Source organism: Monosiga brevicollis, genomic scaffold (genome assembly GCF_000002865.3).
Source record: "Monosiga brevicollis MX1 MONBRscaffold_26 genomic scaffold, whole genome shotgun sequence".
In the NCBI taxonomy this organism is placed as follows: domain Eukaryota; class Choanoflagellata; order Craspedida; family Salpingoecidae; genus Monosiga; species Monosiga brevicollis.
In genome coordinates, this window is record NW_001865063.1 from 329,303 (window position 1) to 348,912 (window position 19,610).

The 19,610-nt window shown below is 55.0% G+C and overlaps 6 protein-coding genes across 6 annotated transcripts; 2 read left to right on the forward strand and 4 right to left on the reverse strand.

The window, feature by feature from the left end:
• Positions 1 to 1,970: 1,970 nt before the first annotated feature.
• Positions 1,971 to 3,185, forward strand: MONBRDRAFT_28449 (uncharacterized protein; the record flags this gene model as incomplete). The annotated part of the gene is made up of 4 exons (XM_001748839.1): positions 1,971 to 2,037; positions 2,210 to 2,341; positions 2,543 to 2,670; positions 2,784 to 3,185. 4 exons carry the CDS (start codon positions 1,971 to 1,973, stop codon positions 3,183 to 3,185), a joined length of 729 nt encoding a protein of 242 aa, XP_001748891.1.
• Positions 3,186 to 3,958: 773 nt separating this feature from the next.
• MONBRDRAFT_28450 (uncharacterized protein) lies at positions 3,959 to 4,929 on the reverse strand (the record flags this gene model as incomplete). Its single annotated transcript, XM_001748907.1, has 3 exons — positions 3,959 to 4,139; positions 4,454 to 4,553; positions 4,665 to 4,929. 3 exons carry the CDS (start codon positions 4,927 to 4,929, stop codon positions 3,959 to 3,961), a joined length of 546 nt encoding a protein of 181 aa, XP_001748959.1.
• Positions 4,930 to 5,841: 912 nt separating this feature from the next.
• On the reverse strand, positions 5,842 to 8,757 carry MONBRDRAFT_28451 (uncharacterized protein; the record flags this gene model as incomplete). The annotated part of the gene is made up of 9 exons (XM_001748908.1): positions 5,842 to 5,921; positions 6,051 to 6,121; positions 6,277 to 7,067; positions 7,092 to 7,267; positions 7,356 to 7,475; positions 7,659 to 7,914; positions 8,124 to 8,348; positions 8,397 to 8,531; positions 8,602 to 8,757. The coding sequence occupies 9 exons, from the start codon at positions 8,755 to 8,757 to the stop codon at positions 5,842 to 5,844; spliced, it is 2,010 nt and encodes a 669-aa protein (XP_001748960.1).
• A 1,049-nt stretch (positions 8,758 to 9,806) lies between these two features.
• On the forward strand, positions 9,807 to 12,763 carry MONBRDRAFT_28452 (uncharacterized protein; the record flags this gene model as incomplete). Its single annotated transcript, XM_001748840.1, has 8 exons — positions 9,807 to 10,063; positions 10,137 to 10,245; positions 10,329 to 10,656; positions 10,778 to 11,833; positions 11,899 to 12,145; positions 12,262 to 12,396; positions 12,501 to 12,577; positions 12,657 to 12,763. 8 exons carry the CDS (start codon positions 9,807 to 9,809, stop codon positions 12,761 to 12,763), a joined length of 2,316 nt encoding a protein of 771 aa, XP_001748892.1.
• Positions 12,764 to 13,086: 323 nt separating this feature from the next.
• MONBRDRAFT_33891 (uncharacterized protein) lies at positions 13,087 to 16,026 on the reverse strand. The gene is made up of 13 exons (XM_001748909.1): positions 15,840 to 16,026; positions 15,685 to 15,753; positions 15,559 to 15,598; positions 15,201 to 15,475; positions 15,016 to 15,105; positions 14,789 to 14,980; positions 14,463 to 14,696; positions 14,299 to 14,370; positions 14,136 to 14,176; positions 13,894 to 13,981; positions 13,682 to 13,765; positions 13,440 to 13,578; positions 13,087 to 13,320 (listed from the first exon to the last, which is right to left on the reverse strand). Exons 1-13 carry the CDS (start codon positions 15,957 to 15,959, stop codon positions 13,193 to 13,195), a joined length of 1,572 nt encoding a protein of 523 aa, XP_001748961.1. The 5' UTR covers positions 15,960 to 16,026; the 3' UTR covers positions 13,087 to 13,192.
• Positions 16,027 to 16,655: 629 nt separating this feature from the next.
• MONBRDRAFT_28454 (uncharacterized protein) lies at positions 16,656 to 19,255 on the reverse strand (the record flags this gene model as incomplete). The annotated part of the gene is made up of 5 exons (XM_001748910.1): positions 16,656 to 16,763; positions 16,891 to 18,219; positions 18,308 to 18,376; positions 18,467 to 18,705; positions 18,910 to 19,255. The coding sequence occupies 5 exons, from the start codon at positions 19,253 to 19,255 to the stop codon at positions 16,656 to 16,658; spliced, it is 2,091 nt and encodes a 696-aa protein (XP_001748962.1).
• Positions 19,256 to 19,610: the final 355 nt, after the last annotated feature.

The window sequence follows — 19,610 nt, forward strand, 5'->3', positions numbered from 1 at the left end:
TAACGGGGGGAGGGAGGTCCTGTACTGACGATGTCCTTGGCTTTAGCATCAGCACCGTGCTTCAACAGCATCTCCACCACCTTGTCATGACCGTTACAGCAGGCCTTGCGTAGTGGTGTTTGACCACCCAATGATGCAAACATGCAGTATATGTCCCATGTTATACCATATCCGTAACATATTCAAAGTGTAATCAATATCACACAACATCATACCAAACAGCATACGTACCTCATATTTGTATTGGGCAGCATCTCGGATACGTTGTTGGTCCCAACTGCTCACCAGCCGCAGCGCCTCTTGTGGATCTGATGACCGACACGCCCTCCACAGCTGCGCTCCATCATCACTCATGGTAACGGTATCTTCTATCCACCAACAATCTCATGAGCCCCCTCTCCAAGTACAACTCGTCCGTGAAAGTTGCAAGGACAGGTGTACTTGGTTGGTTGTCCAGCGCACGTTGTCGACTGCGAGGCGAGATCAGTGGTCTCACACCACTGAAAGCAAAAAAAACCGACAGCGATGCTTTCAACCAAAACGTTCTGGCGTCGCTGCAAGGCCCCGATCAGGAGAGCGTATCAAACACAAGTGATCAGTCACCACGCACACAAAGCAAGACACGTCAAGCAGCCCGCCGATGCCGATATCGAGACCGAGAAAAAAAGGGCAACAAGAAAAAGAAGAAGAAGAAGTCAAGAGCAAATGGCAAAGGGAAGGCAAAAAGAAAATAACCAAGTACCCGCGGATCAGCTGATAGCCAAGAGCTCTAAATCAACATAAAACCCCACCTCGACACGTCAACCCCATCCACCTCATCCGCATACGTCCAGGGCCAACTGAGGAAGCACGATCAGACAGACGTGCTTGGATGTGCAACGTAAAAATAGAAAAGCAGAAGGAGAACCAGAAGAAGAGAAGAGTAAAAAAAAAATACATGGGTGCGATCAAAGAGATGTCACATGCACAGATTTTCGGGCAATAAGCATGCAACGGCGGATCAGCCCTGATGGTAGGTATAAGTTTGCATATAAAGTACCGGTATCAAGAGCGGTTTTTGAAATGTCAGACGAACAAATTGCTTCCAAGGGTCTGATTTTGTATTAGCTTGAAGCACATTTTTTGGATGGAAATGATAGCTGCTTCGGGTCTGGATTGACCGGGTGTACACGACAACAACTGTGAGTCAGAGAGGAAAGGCAAACACGTATGCTTGTCAGAGCGGGCACATGCGGCCATCTTCCATACAGAGAGGATGTTGGAATGTGGAGACACCTCAGAGCAAAATATAATGCAAATTAGAGATACATTTCTTCGTGATACTCATTTCAGAGAAAGTACCCGACACACCTCCTAATCCAGAGAGAGCATCCATCTCAACCTTAAGCCCAAGCGCAAACAAAAGCATTTTTTCGTTCTCCGATCAAACCAGACACCGACATCGTACGTCCCCTGTGGTCGTAAACGGCAGCCAGGGCCATTCTGCTGGTCACGGATTGAACTCCCGCTGGAAAGCATTTGGACATTGTGTGTCTGTTGGCCAGGATACAAATCATCTTGACCGTGTGCAACACACACACACACTGGGAGGGGGATCGAGCGAGCCAATGAGACAACGAACGACTCGGCAGGTCACTGGCTCTACACCATCGGCGACCACATGTGCTGTGTGGCAGCCGATTTGCGATTGCTGATGAATTGCCTCCTTCACTTCTTCCGTGTTGCTCGCTCTCTGGATCGAGGCACCTGCCCACATACACATCCCCCCGCCACACACACACACCCCGTCTTGTTTGCCTCTTGGCCGTTTGGAATGTGGGCGTTCACAAGGATTTATATGATTTGGTTTTTTGGCAGTGCAAGCCAATTTTTTTTTTTTTTTTTCGATGGAGTCTTGATGGAAGACATGATTGGTTTTTCTTGGCTGCACTGCCACAACTCACCGCCATCCAATTGGTTTGATGTGATAGATGAAGTTCTGCCGCAACGTGCTGCTGCTCGCCCTTCTGCTGGCGCCCTTGGCCCTGCTCAGCCATGGTATGTCGAATCGCGGGCCATTCTCTCTGCATTGGCCTCCCCGCACATGCTCTTGTCGATTTCAAGACGACCCCGACCCCCGCCCCCCCCCCCCCCAAAAAAAAAAAGAAAAATGACTTTACTGACCTTGCGCACCGCCTCGCCTCTCGATGGAACCTTCTTGTGGTTGCAGCTCAGGATGTCGAGGAGGATGAGGACATTGAGGACACCATCGTCCTTGATGATCTTGAGGTTGAGGAAGAGGAGATCTCCCTCACCAACCTTGTGACCACAACCACCATTTTCCCCTCCCATGTCGATAAAGGTGCGTGCTGACCAATGCGACTAGGCCCCTGGCCTAGACCCCGAGTCTTGGCTCCACAACGCCCATTGTCTCCCGCACCTGCACAGTGCACCCACAAGTCCAATCTCCCCCCAGCCATTCCCAGCACTCGAGTTGGCCACGACGCTCATTGTTTGATGTTGTGCCAACCACGCCCCCTTTTTTAAACAAAAAAAAATTTAGTCTTTCCTGCCGGTTCCATCGTGTCTGCCGTCGTCGGTGTTCGCAACGCCGCCAGCGAGCCCATCATTGTCAACGCCATGGCTGCCTCGATCCGTCCCCTCGAGGACATGACCCAGTCCTTCCAGAACGTGAGTTGGGACTGAACGTCACTGTGGAGGCGATACTGCTTCACACCGCCATCGCAATCGCAATCGCCTGCAAACACCTCAGTCTCACAGATACACACCTTGTCTTTGAATAGCTCTCTCTGATCTTCTTGGCCGACCGCATTGAGCCGGGAGAGGAGGCTAGCTTCAACTACAAGTTCCGCCCTTCGGAGCGCTTCGAGCCCGCCACCTTTGCTCTTGTCCTTGATGTTGGCTTTACTGATGCCCAGGACCGCCAGTTTGTCGTCCAGGCCCACAACACCTCAGTCACCATTACCGAGGCTGAGGACGATGGTGACCTGACCGGTCTCCTTCCATTTGTTAGCATGGCGGCCCTGGCTGCCTTTGCCTACGTCTACCTCCAGAAGCCTGAACTCCTGCAGACCGCTGCGGCCCCTGCTGCCAAGCCCGAGAAGATTGAGCGTGGTACTCGCGCCTCGGCCTCGGGCAACGAGTGGCTCAACAGCGCCAACCTGCCCCAGTCTGCCCGCAAGTAAATCGTCTAGGCCGGAATGTGATCGAGGCGCGTTGGGTTTGGAAGCACCATGCCAGGCTGCCCAGGCATCACGCTGAGCAGCCTTCCCTTTGAGGCTGCCCATTCCTTTTACGGGTTGCTCTTTCTTCACGAGCTTTTTTACTTTTTTTTTTTCTCTTGCAAACCAAATGACTTCAGTCCCCCTTTGTTTGTGTGGAAACGTGCGATGTTCTGTTTCTTTTGCCCGCATGTGTTTCCTACAAAGAAGACGGGAAAGGCAGGTGGGTCTTTTGACTGCTTTTCCCCTACCCGAAAACTTGACCCAAAGCCAATTTTAAACACAGACCTGATCTTGGTTTCTTCCTTTCTTTCTGAGAGCCCATTGACTGGATTGATACGCGCGGCAAATGAATACCGACTTTGCTGTCTCAAATCACGGGAAAGAAAATATGAGATGATTTGATTCAACCCGAGGGAAAATGCCACCGCTCGAGTGCGGCGCAGTCTGAGCACGAACGTGCAAAACATGGGAGACGCCACAAAGAAAAAGAAAACTGCTCAAACGCGCCACACACACACACAATGTGGGAGCAGGCGTGAGCACGCACACCAAAAATTGGATCAAAGGAGCTTCGAACAAGGAGCCACTCCCAATCACCCCGCAGCAACGAAGAACAACATGATCCAACGGCCAGCAAGGGATCAACAAATTACGCCCACGCACACACTACACGCAAATACAGTAAAGAGACGAGCACAGCGCGTCGCTTACACGTGAACAGCCGGATCCTAAACTCAAAGCAGATTATAGGTGGCAACAACATTAGCACAGGCCACCACTTCTCCGTCGTCCTGCTTGTGTTCCTTGACATCGTGATACACGTTGTTGAGACGGCCCAATTGGCTCTGGTTCTGTTGCGCGAGCACTTTGGCCCTTTGCTGCGCCACAGCGACAGCCGCCTCTAATGCTCTTTCGCTGCGGCATTTTTGCGTCACATGCGGTCGAAAGCAGAGGGTCAATCAAGTTCAGACATGCCAAAAACAACCGGGCAAGGTCATCATTGTTCAAGGCGCGGCATGTTGCACACAAACCTAGCAGCAGCAAAGCTCCCGGGCGAGATCACGGGAAGAATATTGATTTCTTTTAAGCAGGAGAAGTTTTTACTCGGAATCGTCATGTAGATATCCCAGGCCAGGTGTCTGCCGACCCGTTCCAAATGAGGGTGGCACTTCAGACCCACACATGCCAGTCGGGACCGAGCAGGGCATGGCACAAGGGCGAGCACCAACCGGTCGGAGAATTTGATACTAAGCTTGTATTCGGCACAAACGCGCTTCTCAGTCAAAACTTTGGATGCCATGTTCTCTCGTAGAGCGCTATGAAGTATCTCTGCGAGTTGCCAGCGGGGGTGAGGCCAGGAAAGGGCGGGTGAGTACAGCTGCCGTTGTTGACGAGCAAATCATAGACCGAGATGAGGGAAAACCAGCTGGGGGCACAAACGTTTTTCAGCCAAGAGTTGCATAATGTAGGAACGCCGCTTTTGAATGCTCTCAACGGCACTGGCGAGTGACTCTTTGTCAATTTGCAGTGTGAGACTCAGGTGATATCCATCAGGTTGCACGATGTGGCTGGCGGAGGCGTTGACAGAGATTGACTTGGTAGCAGGCGCAGCCGCGGCCTGGGTACCGGGCACCTCTGATCTTTTGTTGTCCCCGGCGGGCATGGCAGCGAGTAGACCCTCGATTTCTCTGGTGCTAGACAGCATCGTTCAGCTCCGACACCCATTCGCCCCACCCGCCTAGAAGCTTGACCCGGTACAGCGCCGGGCACTCGCACCGTTGGGTGATGTGAGCATAGATCCTCCGATACGGCTGCACTCGGCAGGGCTGGGCTGCTCTAGCGTGCTCAACACTGGTATCTGCAGCTTTGCGCCGTGCTGTCGTGCGACGAATCCTGGTTGAAAGCAGCGAGGCAGGGTGCCGGGGGCCTCCAATGAATAACAAGGACATACATAGCAAACCAAAAACGAACGAAAGCCATTCTGCAAGGATATTCAAACAAGCTCACCATGCCGCAAACCAACCTTGCCCACCATGCGCCAGCCCAAGTACAGCGCCCAGCTCCAACCCCAAACCAAAGCCCCTCCCCCCGAGTGCCGAGTGTCCGTTCAGTCACACACAACAGAAAACCCGTTTGATGCCCAAAAATTTTTGATTTTTTTTGGTGTGTCTTGAAAAAAATGAGATTGAAAATGAAGGGGTAAGTTGAAGTAATTGTACCACACACACACACACACACACACACTCTCTCTCTCTCTCTCTCTCTCTCTCTCTCTCTCTCTCTCTCTCTCTCTCTCTCTCTCTCTCACATATATGGGGATCGACTCGGTCATACTGTAGGCATCGAGTAGAGCGGGTATGTATGTGTGTTGTAGCCTTGTATGTGGCTCCTGCCAGCCACAATTGACTGCAAAAGTGGCTCGGTTTGGATGCGTGGGTGATGGACCTGTCGACCCGGATTTAGCAAGTTTAATTTCTGTTCGTGAGTGCTCCTCGGCATCACGGATCTACTCATCGCCTACATTTACCGTGGTCAAGCGCGTATACGGCAATGGTTGGGCTTTTGATCCTGTTCTCTCCGCGATCAGACCCAGGCCTTGGTTCATGTGTTTGGTGCATCACAGGTCCACTGGGCCAGCCCCTTCGCACTGCATCAGGTGCATGTCATCCAGGCTGTACATGTAGCTGGCAGAAGCATCTATGGTCAACAAATACCGCCATCGATCCACAAAACATGAGGGCGCGCAACAATCAGGGCAGGGATGCAGCAGCAGCAACAGCAGCAACAGCAGCAGCAGCAGCCGAGCTCCGCACACAAGCTACGTACAGTGGGTGCCAAGCCAGCGCTCTGCACAACAATCCGGGCCCTCCTTTGCCTCGGGACTGTAATCCCAAAACCTGCAGGATCAGGAAAGACAAACGAGTCCGCCGTGAGCGTGGGCCTGAACTTGAGCCCGGGCTTTTTTCTTCCGAGAGCCTCAAAGCTACTCGTCATCAAGACTTGCAAGCCCCTGAAAAGTCCCTCATTGCAGCATGCCGGCACCTGCACCAACCAATTGTCAGGGTCGTCTTGGCGACGGATGCTGCGCTCCGACTCGAGACCCAATGCAATGAAGAGCTGGCCACCGCGTTCATCCACTGTTTCCTTGGGCATGATTCCCAGGCGGTTGAGCGCCAATGCCAGTTCCAAGTCGTCGGCAAACGTGTCGCGATCACTCAAGACCGTCATGTTCTGGTCCACGGCCTGGCCCAGGCGCTGCAGTGCGCCTCGCGACAAAATGGTACCGGGCCCACCCGAGTAAAAGGGGATCTTTGCTTGCAGGCTCAAGTCAGTAAACAGGAAGCGACGTCCAAAGTAGTGGGTCTCTGCTGCGTCGTACTGCTGCAGAAAGTGACCCACGTTGTCCATCATCATGTACGTGTCGTCGTCACCTCGGATGAACCAATCAAAGTGATTCAGCTCCTCCCGATAAGCGCGGAGCCAAGCGTACTTGCTCTTGCGCCACAACATGGCCCGCGATTCGCTTGAGGGCAATGTGGCCAACCAGGTGGGAAACGCGGCATCCTCTTCCGTGGTGACAAAAACCAGCTTGTCACAGTGTCGGCCCCAGGTGCGCTCGACGGCGACGGCCTTTTCCCCGTGGTTGGCTGGATTGGTCATGATCCAACAAAAGATGCGTGCGCCGCGGCGATCGGCAGGTGTCCACACGGTTTGCATGGGATTGCGTGCGATGGCAGCCCGTAGCTGGTGTGCGTGAACCGTGTCGTCGTGCGCCCGATCTGGGTCGACCTGCTGCTGTGGCACCGCCAACGCATGGACGTGCCAGAGCTGGCTGCAGCTGCGCTGGCCGCAAGGCACGAGGCGCACCGAGGCAATGTCCTCATCGTAAGGCCTGGGCGCCGTCAAGCACAAGTCCCCCTGTGCTGTACGGATTTGACTGCTCACGTTCCAAGCAAAGTTGTCAAAGGCCTTGATTTCCCACTGCTGTGTTGACTTGGTGGCATCGCACTGGGCGAGGCGCACGACCGCACCCACCTCCACGGCTGCGTCATTCAATTCCCGGGCCCGCCAGCTGAAGATGAGACCAGGTCGAGGTAGCTCTAGATTGAAGCGAATTCAGAGCAAGCTTACCAGCGGTGTCGAGGCATTGATCAGAATGTGTGATGATGCGCCCTTGGTGGAAAGTCCAGTATTGCGACTTGATTTTGCTATTGCAGTTGTACACGATCAAACGGTTGCTGTCATAGCCATCTGGACGCGAAGCGAGTAGCACCGACAGGCATAAGCATTCGCTGAAGTCCTACAGCATGTTTATGTGTGCGTGTGCGTGTGCGTGTGTGGACTTGACTATTTCGTGACGAAACCAAAGGGACCTGGACGTGGCCTTTGAATAGTGTTGCCCTCTGGCCGAGGAGGCAAGGGTCATGATCGCACCTAGGCAGGTGGCGCTGCGCGCCACGCGAATTTGGCCAGGTTGGACTGGCGCGTCTGTTTCCCAAAAGCCATCTTGATCTTCCTCGGCGGAATCCTGGGGGCTATCATTCATGTCCTTGAGCGCACCTTGAAGGTCCTCAGGTGAGACATCGGCGGCGTGCTCCGTGTTGGCACGCTGGCGCAGCACATCACGCAATTGTTGTACGATTTCTGTCAAGTCAGTGGAATCCGATTCCGAGGCAGCGGCAGCCTGACGCTACGGATGCACACAGGCGGGACGGCTCGGTCAAGGCGAGGGTGGGCCGAGCGGTATGCGGAGTTTAGTTTTTAGTTTTTAGTTTTTAGTTTTTTTAGTTTTTTTTTTTTTTTTTTTTTTTTTTTTTTTCAAACAAATACACCGCAAGCTGGAACAAGCCAACAGCACCGCGCAGGTGGATTGGCAGTTGAGAAGCTGCAGGAACGAACCTTGTTGTTGGCGCTCAGACTCTGCGTGAGGGCCTTGACGTTGTTGGCGAGCTTGCGATGCTGGGTATTGATTTGGCGAATTTCCTGGTGCGCCTGAATCAAGTCGTTGATAATGTGTTGGACGGCACCGTTGGCGGCATGACTCAGATCCTGTGCATGAGATACGAGCTCATAGGATCGCTCCCGCAGCTCTTCCTCCCGGGCCTCAGCCTCGGCCAGATTGGCCTGTCCACAAAAGAGATGGAGCAAAAGGGGACAGACGTGAGGACGCACTCGAGTCCACATTATGGATTCAAATGGAGAGGCATAGCGCGGACAAACGTCATCGGTTTGACTGGCCGCGAGTGGGGCTTCGATGAGCTCGTCCTGTGCGCGCAGCGCACGCGGCCCGGCGCTGCGCTGAGGACTCTGTATAATTGCACAGGGTCAAGGAGGGTGTGGCATGAGACAGGGCATTTTGGCGATGCGTGCCAAGCACATTTATGGGGGCGGGGGCGGCAAAGGATACCAAAAAGCGAGAGCGTCCGGTGCGCACGCCAGCTTGGAAGGCGATGAGCATGCCAACGCCAAACATGGAGAGGGCAGCAATGGCCAGCCATGAGGCGGCAAAGGGCTTGGCTGGTTTTTTGAGCATGTTGGTTGCGTTGATGATTGGCCACCGGACAAGACAGCTCAGCAAGTGCACTGCCACACACGAGGCGCGCCGAAACAGCTGTCAAGAGGCAGACAATCAGCCCAATGAGGCAAGGACTGCGTTGCGCCGCGCAGCGTGGTGGACGGGCGAGACACGGAGGAGCGAATGAGACTCGCTCCTTTGTCGTCCTATTGTGCGATCCTACCAACACCAAGCCGTTGTGCTGGCCTGCCTTTTCCCTCGGGTCGGCAGAAACGAGTTTTGGGCAAGCTGCTGGGGGCCAACGAGCTCAAGCCACCACGAAGAAGCAACAGCCGCGAGAACGCGGACATGAAATGCCTTTTACCTGTACATATGCATTCATGCAAGCATCGACAGAGAGAGAGAGACAGAGACAGAGAGAGAGACAGAGACAGAGACAGAGACAGAGAGAGAGAGAGGCAGAGACAGAGACAGAGACAGAGACAGAGACAGAGAGAGACAGAGAGACAGAGAGGCAGAGACAGAGAGAGATGTCCGCTGCTATTTCGCGTGCGAATGTGTGACTCCTCGTCGCCACTCGCTCGTCTTATGCTACTGCCCAGGAGGGAGAAGAAGGAGACGATGGATGGATGGGTTGTCGCTGGGCAATCGATACGCTTGGTTGCTTGCTTGCTTGCGTGCTTCGTAATTCAAAGCGCGCTGTTCCTGGCTCCCACTGCCAGCAAGCAGACTGGGGAATGCCCTCATTCTCCCAGAGCTGGTGTGCCCGGCTTGTGCAGGCAACTCCAGCTTCTCGCCACCACTGCCGCCATGCTTCAGACACGCTCACGGACGAGCTATCTGATCTTGGCCGCCATTCTGGTGGCCGCCATGTTGGGCTTGGTTCAGGTCCTCCACGTCGGCCATCGCCTTGTGGACACGCTCCAGACAAAGTATGGGCACTCGCCGCTCGCTGACTACAGGCCAGGGCCAGGACCCATCGGCGGCACCGCCAACTCACGCTCCGCTGCTTGATGATGCTCACCGACCGCTCCAGGCAGGCTGAGCATGTTCAACATCGACGTGATATGCTGGCCAGCCTGGACCGCATGTTGGCGCTTTCCGAAGGTCTGCGCCATTGGCTTGTTCTTGTTGAATGGCATATGCCCCTGCCCATGCCTGATCGTTCCATTTCCGACCCCCTGATCGCCGTAGAGGCCCTGCTCAAGGGACATCAGGCCAATGCTGCTCTTAGTGACAGAGCTAAACCCGAGCCAGCCGGGCAGGCCCTGGCGGTTGACGACGATGACGTGCGCGCCGCTGCAGAGCTACTGCAAAAGGCAAAGTATGAACTCTGCGCGCCTCGACCGCGGAAGGACGGTTGCACACTCATTGGTTCCGGTACCGCCCTGATACAGCCTCGAGCCCACCGACCTTGAGGACCCGCGCAAGCTGCTCCAGCTCATTGCCGACAAGTACGGCACCGAAGTCGTGCAGCTGCGCAAGGAGCTACAGCGCTTAGACAAGGTCTGCCCGAGGATCGTGATGATGGTGACACGGTAACTGTGCCAATTCAAATGTTCACCCCCTTGGCCAAACGACGTGTTTAGGTTCAAGTGGAGCTGTACAACATGCAAGGCAGTTCACGAACGCAGATAACAGAACTCAGGACACGCCTCGATCAAGTCGCCGACGCCCTGAAACCCAGAAATGCCCCTGGAGGCGAGGAAGACGACGACGACGTGGCCGAGAAAACATTAGAGGCCAAAATCCAACAGATTCTTGATCGAAGGCAAGAAGTGGACCAGCAAAAGGCCAAGGCCAAGGCCGAAGCCGAGGCCGAGCCCATCGAGGACGAGGATCTCGACGGCATTCCCGACCCCGTCCCAAAGATAGAAGCTGGGCCCTTCATTGCCCTGATGCAAGCTCACCTTCAAGGTACGCCACGTCTTTGGTGCATATTCACCATGCCAGACACTCACACAGCCGAGCTCAAAAGCCCTTTTTCCTCACTCCGCTCTGTCGGTCAATCCTCACCCCGCCATGCCTGGCCCTGTAGGCAAGCTGTCCCACGAAGAGCTCGAGACAACGCTGGGCATTGACGCAGCCGAGGCCGCCAAACCGTTGACCTGGCGTGACGTAGCCGCGTTGAATAACGAGGATCAAAAGCAAAAGACGTTCAAGTTTCTCGTCCACGAGGGGCTCTTGGACCCCCACGAGGTCTCACTGCAAGCAGTCAGTCAGCTTCTTAATGGCGTCTTCCTGGGCCGCCGATGCCTCGAGTCAAAAGAGACGGGTGGCCGCGATGCCATGATCTTGCGCTCCTGCAGCCTGGGTGGTCCCTTTCAGCATTACGCCTGGACAGCACTCGGTCAGTTGCGAGGCGGCTACGCTGAGAATGATTGCCTCGAGGCCACGGGCACGCAGGCTGGCCAACCCATTCGCGCAGCTGCGTGCAATACAAACTCTCCTGGCCAGCGCTGGGACTTTGTACCCAGTACACCCAACGGTGTTTTTGGCCAGCTGCGCAACCGTGTTAGCGGTCTTTGCATGGATGTGGACCAGCATTCAAACGCGGACAAGGAACCCACGGTGATTGTCCAAACCTGCAGCCCCGACTGCTTTCAGCTCTGGAGCGTCACAGGAAACCGCACCTACATGGACAGTCTGCTCCCGACAGCGCAGACCGATGCACATGACCACGAGCCCCGTCTGGATCATGGACACCTTCAATTGCCGGGTGACTTGCCCGACTACGTGGCCGCATCTAAAGCAGACCCCGACCAGCCGACCAAACTTAAGATTCACCGCCGTCACCGAATTGCTTGCTGGATCATGACCAGTCCCCAGAACCATGCCACCAAAGCGGCCTTTATCAACCAGACCTGGGGGGCACAATGTGACGTTCTTCTGTTCATGACCACCCGCCACCAAGTTGGCCTCAACACGGTCGTCCTCACCCTTGGAGAAGAGGAGAACCGCCATTTCCTGTGGCGCAAAAGCATCATGGCCTGGTCCTTCCTCTATCAGCACCTGCTGAACAAGGCCGACTGGTTCATCCGCGCAGACGATGATACCGTAATTCTCATGGACAATCTTCGAGACATGCTCGATGGTAGGGTTGTTGAATCACCGACCCGAAGCGTGACCCGATGTCACTGATCATGCATCGCGCTGTAGCGCCCACGGCGTCTACAGAGTATGTGCGCGCTGAGCTAACCATCATCTCGATGTGTGCCTTGAAAATAGAAATGCAACCGACCGACCCCCACTATCTGGGCCGCCGCCTTTTGGTGGAGGGCAACGACTTTTACAGCGGTGGAGCTGCCAACATCTTGAGTCACGAAGCCCTTCGGCGCTTTGGTGAAGGCATCAAGAATCGAGCCCGCGACATTTTGCATAATGGTGATACCTTTGCAGATGATCTGTACGTGATCTTTTTCTTCAAGCAACAGAGTGCCTGTTCCCGTCTGCTCTTCACTCCCTGTGGGAGCTCACCAGCTGCGCTGTGCTGCTCAAACTGGACCCCGGCGCTTTTTTCAGAGAGCTGGCGCATAGCCTGCACAAAGTCGGCGTTGAGCGGGAGGACACTCGCGATGCACGCGAGCGCCAGCGCTTTTTCGTGCTTGGCCTTTTTGACGAGCGCACAGCACGTCGCTCGGAAAGCCCTGATTATTGGTATGCTTGGGTTGCCTGAGCTCATTGCGCCGTGTCCTCATGCTCTCACACTGGGTCACCTTGCCGCTTTCGACCAATTGGGTTCATTCTCGCCCCTTTGCTAGGTACTGGAAGTATGATTTCTACACCCCCAAGGAAGAACCCGATGAATGTTGCTCCACGCGCTGGATTGCATCGCATTGTAAGCAGATGCTAGCCAGAGGAGAGATTGTGAAAGACCAGCTCATGCCATATTGTTGAAACCGTGCTTCGCGACATAGACGTGACGCCAGAGCATTCGCTACAGCTTCAGGAGTTGCATCAGGCTGGATGTGAAGCGGCGGGCCAGCAGCCATGGAATGCTCGCGTGAGTCGACCAGCTGTATAGCGGCCTCGTCTTCAACAAGAATCTTTTCTCGACACGTGTTAAGAAGAATGTTTAATGGGCATTCGCTCGGGGTCGGCCTTGAATTCTCTTTTTTCTGGCATTCCATCGCGGAGCTAACGAGAGTTGCTTGGTTCACAAGGCACACATTTGCAACCTTGATGTCGACAGGCCTGAGTCAATCTGTAACCTCATAGAAATATTGGTCTCGGCAGCTGGTGTGATCACGCCGAGCAGGGTCATGGGAAGGAAAACTTGGCTCTCGCGCGACTGAACCAAAAAAAAAACCGCACTTTGGCGGAGATAATTAAACAGCAGTAACTGAACCGTGTATATTTTCAATTGTCTGCACAGGGCTCGAGTTTAACAAAGTGGCGACACGCAGCGACCCGTTGACAGCGACCCGTTGACAGACGCAACCAACGCTGTGGCTTACTCGGCCGGTGGTTCTTGTGCAGCCCGCTTCTTGCGCGCCAAATGAGCCATTTTTTGAGCGCGACGCGTCTTGATGCGTTCCTGATGATCTGCCTGCATCTTTTGCAGTCGCTTAAAACCATCGCCTGCCAAGCGCGGGCGCACCGCCGTCAGAACAAGTGGAGAGACAGAGCAGATGCGCATGCAGTGCGTAGCAATCATCACGACGGCTTTGGACAAGTGGGTCTGCCTTTCCCATACGTACTGCGCTCCTTTGCCAGGCGGGCTTGCACAAGGTCAGCCGTCTCGGCCACCCCTTGCGGCACTGCACCACCATCGCGATCCTCTTTCAAAGCCTCGACGCGCTCGCGGAACTTTTCGAGAGAAGCGTCATCAAACTCCGGCTATCACCCAAGTGCACATGCTGTCAGCTTAGCCAGCACTAAACACATGATTCCAACGATAGAAGGGCAAGAAGCGTGCTCGACATTCCAAGCGCAATCGCACCACAATGGCCGTCCAGTTCTTGCTATCGGCAAAGCTGTTGCTGGCTGCAAACAGCATAAATTCTTGCAGAGAGATCATGTCGTCCTGCAGAGATTTGCCAATCCCCAGAGTTGAGCACAGCGGGGTCAAGAGGGCAGCCCACATGTAGTCCACAAAGGATATGTAAACAAGCTCGTTGGCATCAAGCCATGTCTAAGAAGTAGAATACGTACCTTGTTAGTATCCACATCTGCCATAAAAGCCTGACGCATGCGCACGGCCTCATAGGCAACCGCTTGCTCATCTACAAAATCTTCAATCCTGCATGGGGACATCACATCGATTTGCCAGGCATGGCATCGTGACCAGCATACAAGGATCAGCCTCGCCAGGTTTGGGAACGTCTCAAAACATACACAATGTGCATGATATCCGGAACATGAGAGCCCACATGGCCTGGCAGGCGCATGCTTACGTGTGTAGACGAGTGGCCTCGGCATTGACGAGCGCTTCCACCTCTTGAATATCCCACCGACGGTCCGAATTGCTGTCATGCATGCTGAAAACCCCCCCCCCCCCCGGCGCTGGGTGAGGGCGCAGGCGCGTTGTTCGCTTGCGGTGCATTGCGAGGGACTGACCTTGGGCGTGAACTTCTGGCCTTTCATGCCATCAATGTTGTCCCAGACCTCCTGAAGCTGGTCGCGGTGACCCTGTGCAAGCAATTGACATCAACCTCAAATCTCAGGCCTTGAGCCCTGGCACGCTGAAGAAGGCATACAAGGAAAAGCTACAAGTCGCGCACCGGCTGAAAGTCGCGGCGCTTCTTGAGATCGGCCCAGGCCTTTTGATGCTCTTCATTCAAACGACGACGATCCGCAGCGTTGGTGGTGGCTTTCATGCGCTCGCGAAACTCGAGTTCACGCTGCATCATGTGCTCGACAAAAGCCTGACGACTCCGTTCATCCAGTTGGCCCATGAGGCGCACACGCTTCTCAACCACGTTGCGAACCAAGGCCTCGTTATGAGAGCCCTCACCCTGGAGCGCGTACCAAGGTATTTCAGGAATGAGAAAGCAAGGCTCTGAATCCAGAGACAATATAAACTAGACTGACGACAACACAGGCGAACCTTGTCGCCAAACTTGGCTTGATCGGGTCGCTCTGGCTCAGTATTGTCGGCGCGCTTGGCGGCGCGGCGCATCCGTTCAATGACTTGGCGCTTCTGCGAAATGGCACACCGAATGAGACCAGTACCTGTGGAAGATAGACAGGTGTTTAGCATTCCCAAAAAAATTGCTTGCGCCTGTCCTGCTAACCGAGGCTGGAATCACAGAGGAGTGTGTGTGTGAGTCAAACCTGTTCATCCAAGCGGCTTCGAAAGCCACGCTGCAGTTTTTGGGCCACTTGGGCCTCGACAGCCTTTTCTGCCACGCTGTCATCCTTGTTCTATTTGCAGACACCAAAGTGAGGATCTTTGTGGAAACATCGCATCCTGCCTCAAGCATGGATAGGGAGGCCAGGAGCACACGAAGAGCCCATACCGCTCGAAGGGCCTCGAGGACGCTCTTGGCCATGTTGGGATCCTTGACTAGCTGATCGGCAGTTTCTTCCTCGTAGCGTTCGTACTCCTTGTCGAATTCTTTCACACGCAGCAAGCGCATTTCCTCAACGCTCGGCCACAGCTTTTTGGGTTTTGGCTCGGCACGCACGGGAGCTTGGTCGGCCTTGGCATTCCCCAAGGCTTGCGCTTGCTGCTCCTGCTGCTCCTGCTGCTCCTGCTCCTGCTCTTGCTGCTCCTGCTCCTGCTCTTGGTAATCTATGGCAACATCCATGGCCATGAATGTATAGCACCAGCGAGGACGCACATTTCGCCGAGAGCGCGACTTGTCAAGATCGTACATTGATCATCCTCATCATCATATTCGTCGTAATCGACGACCTGCGCCATTTGAGCGAGCCAGGGCAGCGAACATCACGAGTCAGCGACGGTCCAGGGTGGTTGGTGAGTACGGTGGACGAACGTACATCTGCGGCCAAGTGAATGTCTGGCAAGTCTTCGCTGGCTGGATCAGGCGGTGAGGGTTGCGTGTCTTGCTGCGTTGCAAGCATGGTTCGTGCACCACCCGTGACGTGGCACCAGCACACAGCTTCAGGCAGCAAAATGAAAGGCAAGCACGTACTGGAGCAGGAGGAGCAGGCTCTTCCTTTGGTGTGCCTACAGGCGCTGCATAGGCAGCCGCCAGTAGCATAACCAGCGCCACCCAAGCCATCGACAGCCGCAGCACCGATAAGCGCCCCATCCTGACGGTGGACTCTGCACGGAACAGAGGAGGTGATCCGAGCACAACGGTGTCGATTCGATACTCCTGGCAAAACTACACCCCAATAAAAAGCCATAGTGAGGTCCGATCAACACTGAATAAAGACGCCCTCCCAACCTCCCCCCCCGACCCCCCCCGACCCCCTTACACTTGTTCCCTTGCCCTCCTTCCCGCTGCCCTTTATCGCCCGCCCCACTTCCGAATCACAACCAAACGAACAGACAAATTAAAAAAATGAAAAAAATGAAAAAAAATAAAAATTCGAGGGTGGGGTGTGTGTGTGTGCGTGTGTGTGTGCGGTCAGCCAGCGAGTCGGTAAGTGGAGAGAGAAAAAAGAGGCTCATGAGTCGGTTAGAGAAAGGGGAGAGGAGAGGGTGTAGAAGCGAGAGTAAAGCAGAGAGGGTGTAGAAGCGAGAGTAAAGCAGAGAGGGTGTAGAGGAGAGAGGAGAGCGGATCAGAAAAGGGATCGTAGGGTGAGAGAAGGTCATACGAGTCGAGAGTAGAGCAGATCAGAAAAGGGATCGTAGAGTGAGAGAGCAAGTGGTACGAGTCGAAAGTAGAGTTCTAATGCATTGATCAGTTGAAAAATACATGTACAAGTTTATCATGTGCCTCGACCCCGCTGCTCGAGCGGGATCGCCAGTGGAAAGCTCAAGCAGAGCGCCAAAGACACTCTTAGTTGAAGCTAAAGTCAAACTTGAGACCCGTTTCGAGCCGCTTGCGCGTTTCTTCCTCGTCCGCTGGACGCTCCAGCTCTTCTCGGCTGCGCCACTGGTGCCCGGCCTGGATGAGGGATCAGGGATGAAAACAGCATCAGTCACCCGGCGATAACAGAGTGAAAATTCAAGTGCCTGCCGACAATGAGCAAGTGCAACATCAACAAGTGCTACTACGCTGCTGATGGACGTACCGCATTCCGATCGACAAAGGCGTCACCGTTGGTCGGTTTGGTTGAGGGATGGGAGGATGATGACCCTGAAGAGGCGGCTGGTTTGGAAGCAGGCTTGGCCGCCGACTTGGCACCGGTCTTGCCCTTGGCAAAAGGATTGGGCTTTCGGCCACCAGCCACGGCAGGCTTGGCAGAGGTGACGGCAGGCTTGGTCGAGCTTGACGTCGATTTGGGTTTGCCCTCCGTGGCGCTACTCTTGCCACTCGCGACTTTGGGCTTGGCGCTCGTGACTTTGGGCTTGGTGGTCGCGACTTTGGGCTTGTGGTCGGAAGGCGACGCATGCACGGTTTTGTTGTGACGAAGTGTCGACGACGATGGACCATGCGCCGACGACTTGGCCGAGCTGAGACGATTCGGTGAAGCCTCTCGTGAGCTACCTCGCGAGCTCGTCTTGGAGGAGCCTCCTGCCGGGGACCGCGCCGAAGCTCGGGTGCCTGACTTGCTCGCGGGCGCTGAGGCCCCGGGTGTGCTCGTGCCAGAGTGAGTGCGACTCGGCGTGGCTTTGTGATGGCGGCTGTGGTGGCTGGCACCATGATGCCCGGTCGTACTCTTGGCCGTGCTTGCTTTTGTCTTGCCCGGGCTGCCCGGTGATCGTGTGGTGGCCGTGGGCTTGGAGCCGAGTGTCGGTTTGGGCTTGGTCGTGGCACTGTCATTAGGCTTCTTGACACTCTTTGTGTGAGCAGCTGCCTCGTGGCTCGAAGAGGTTTCTTTCGCCGTCGTAGATGTGGCAGGGGCTGCGGGTGGGGCTCGTTGCGGCACCATCTTGGGCTTGACGGCGGGTTTTGGTTTGGGTGCTGAGACGGTAGCCTTGCCAGTTTTGTCACATGATTCACCACTCTCACTCAGCGTCACCGATGCCGGGCGGGGCTTGGGCGCAGGCTTTGGTCCGCTGACAGATGGCCGGCGGTTTGTGGAAGCAGCAGCTGGGCGTGGTTTAGGCGCTGGTGCAGGTTTGGACTGCGCACTCGATGTTGCATTCTGTGCCGCGTCTGAAGAGGGGCTGTCCTTTTCCTGCGATGAAGAAGGGGCGGTTGTTTGCAAGTCTGCGGAAGCATCGTGCTCTTGATCAACGGCAGATGTAGCCTGGGTGTCATCCTTGCTCTGATCTTGACTCTTGTCCTCCTCATCCTCATCCTCATCTTTCTCCTTCTCCTCCTCATCTTCCTCCTCGTCTGGCGCCGCGTTGAGCGCTGCCAACTTTTGCTCCAGCTCCTGGGCCTCGCGCTTCAGACGCAAGGCTTCCTCGGCCGCTGCTTCCTGCTCCGCTTTGTGCTGTGCCTGTGCTAACCGCTATGCAGAGAAAAAGAAAAAAAAAGTCAGGTGGGCAACAGGAATGAGCTTGTAAAGCGATGAAGCAAAAGCGTCGGGCACAGCTGACCTTGGCTTCCGCGGCCTGAGCCTGCGCCTCACGCTCACGCTGTTCAGCGGCCAATTTCTCGGCAGCGTGCTGATCAAGGGTCGCGTGGTCTGGGGCATAGAAACGAGGGTGGTGCAGTAAACGCCAGCTGTGATCGTGGCTGACGACTGCGGGTCCAACCATGGCTTCGGGCGCACGTATGAGGTCGGCGGGAAGCGTGGCCAGAACGGATGGGGGTGGGGCTGGGGCCAGACGCCCCACTGGTTGTTGGAGTTGACCATCAGCGGTCAGAATGCTAAAGGGAGGTAAAGTCGAGTAGAACACTTCGGTACATATAAAGCTGGGATGACTGTCTGTCTCGGAAATCGCTTCCTTCACATCGATGGGCAGAGCCTCCACTTGGACTGGTGTTTGGCCAACTACAAATCATGATGCGAGGTTCAATAAGACGAGGCAATGGAGACCGGGAAAAAAAAAAAAAAAAAAAAAAAAAAAAAAAAAAAAAAAAAAAAAACACGAGGGAAAAGGGACAGAAAGCAAGTAGCAAGAGCACGCAGCACTGAGAATGAAGCAGGATGCAACATCACGGCCGGATCAGAGACCGACAGAACATGTGCCCGAACCTGAGGGTGCAGCATCAGTGGGCGAGACCGTCGCTGGTGACTTGGCCGGGCTCTCAGCTGTAACGACAGGCTCGACCGCAGCAGGTCGGCCTGGCCGCCAAATGGGTGGGCGCAAGGGCCGATCATCATCACTTTCATCTGTGTCAGTCCCAGCTGCGGATTTGCCTGAAGTTGGCGCATCATTGTCATCCGTATCTGCGCGCTCTTCCGCAGACGGCTCTACCGCTGCGTCTTCAGCTTCTTCCTGTTCCTCTTCCTCTTCATCATCGTCACTCACTCCCCCAAAGAACGGTGGCATGCGCTGCCAGTAGGAGTGCCGTCGATATGGGCACTTCAGTGAGATCATGGCTTGTTCGAGCCGCGGCAACGGCCAACGATCAAGGAGTGATTGCAAAGCTGGCACAAACCGTGGCGGGGCCTCGCTGTTGACGGCGAGCCATCATTTCACGGCGACGACGGGCATTGTATTCCTCCTCTGATTCCTCATCCTCGTCCACAGCCGCTGGTGACGGCTACAGGCGCAATGTGAAGGAAGATTAGTTTGTTCCGCCTGGATCGCGTCGAGGCAAGAAGAATTGACTCACTTCATCGCTGCCGCCGCCCAGCACATCGCTATGAAAAAGGTTGGCCATTTCCAGGGCCGCGGCCCGGGCCGCAGCCAATCGTGCCTACCAACGCGCGACCACAAGCATCGAGCACCG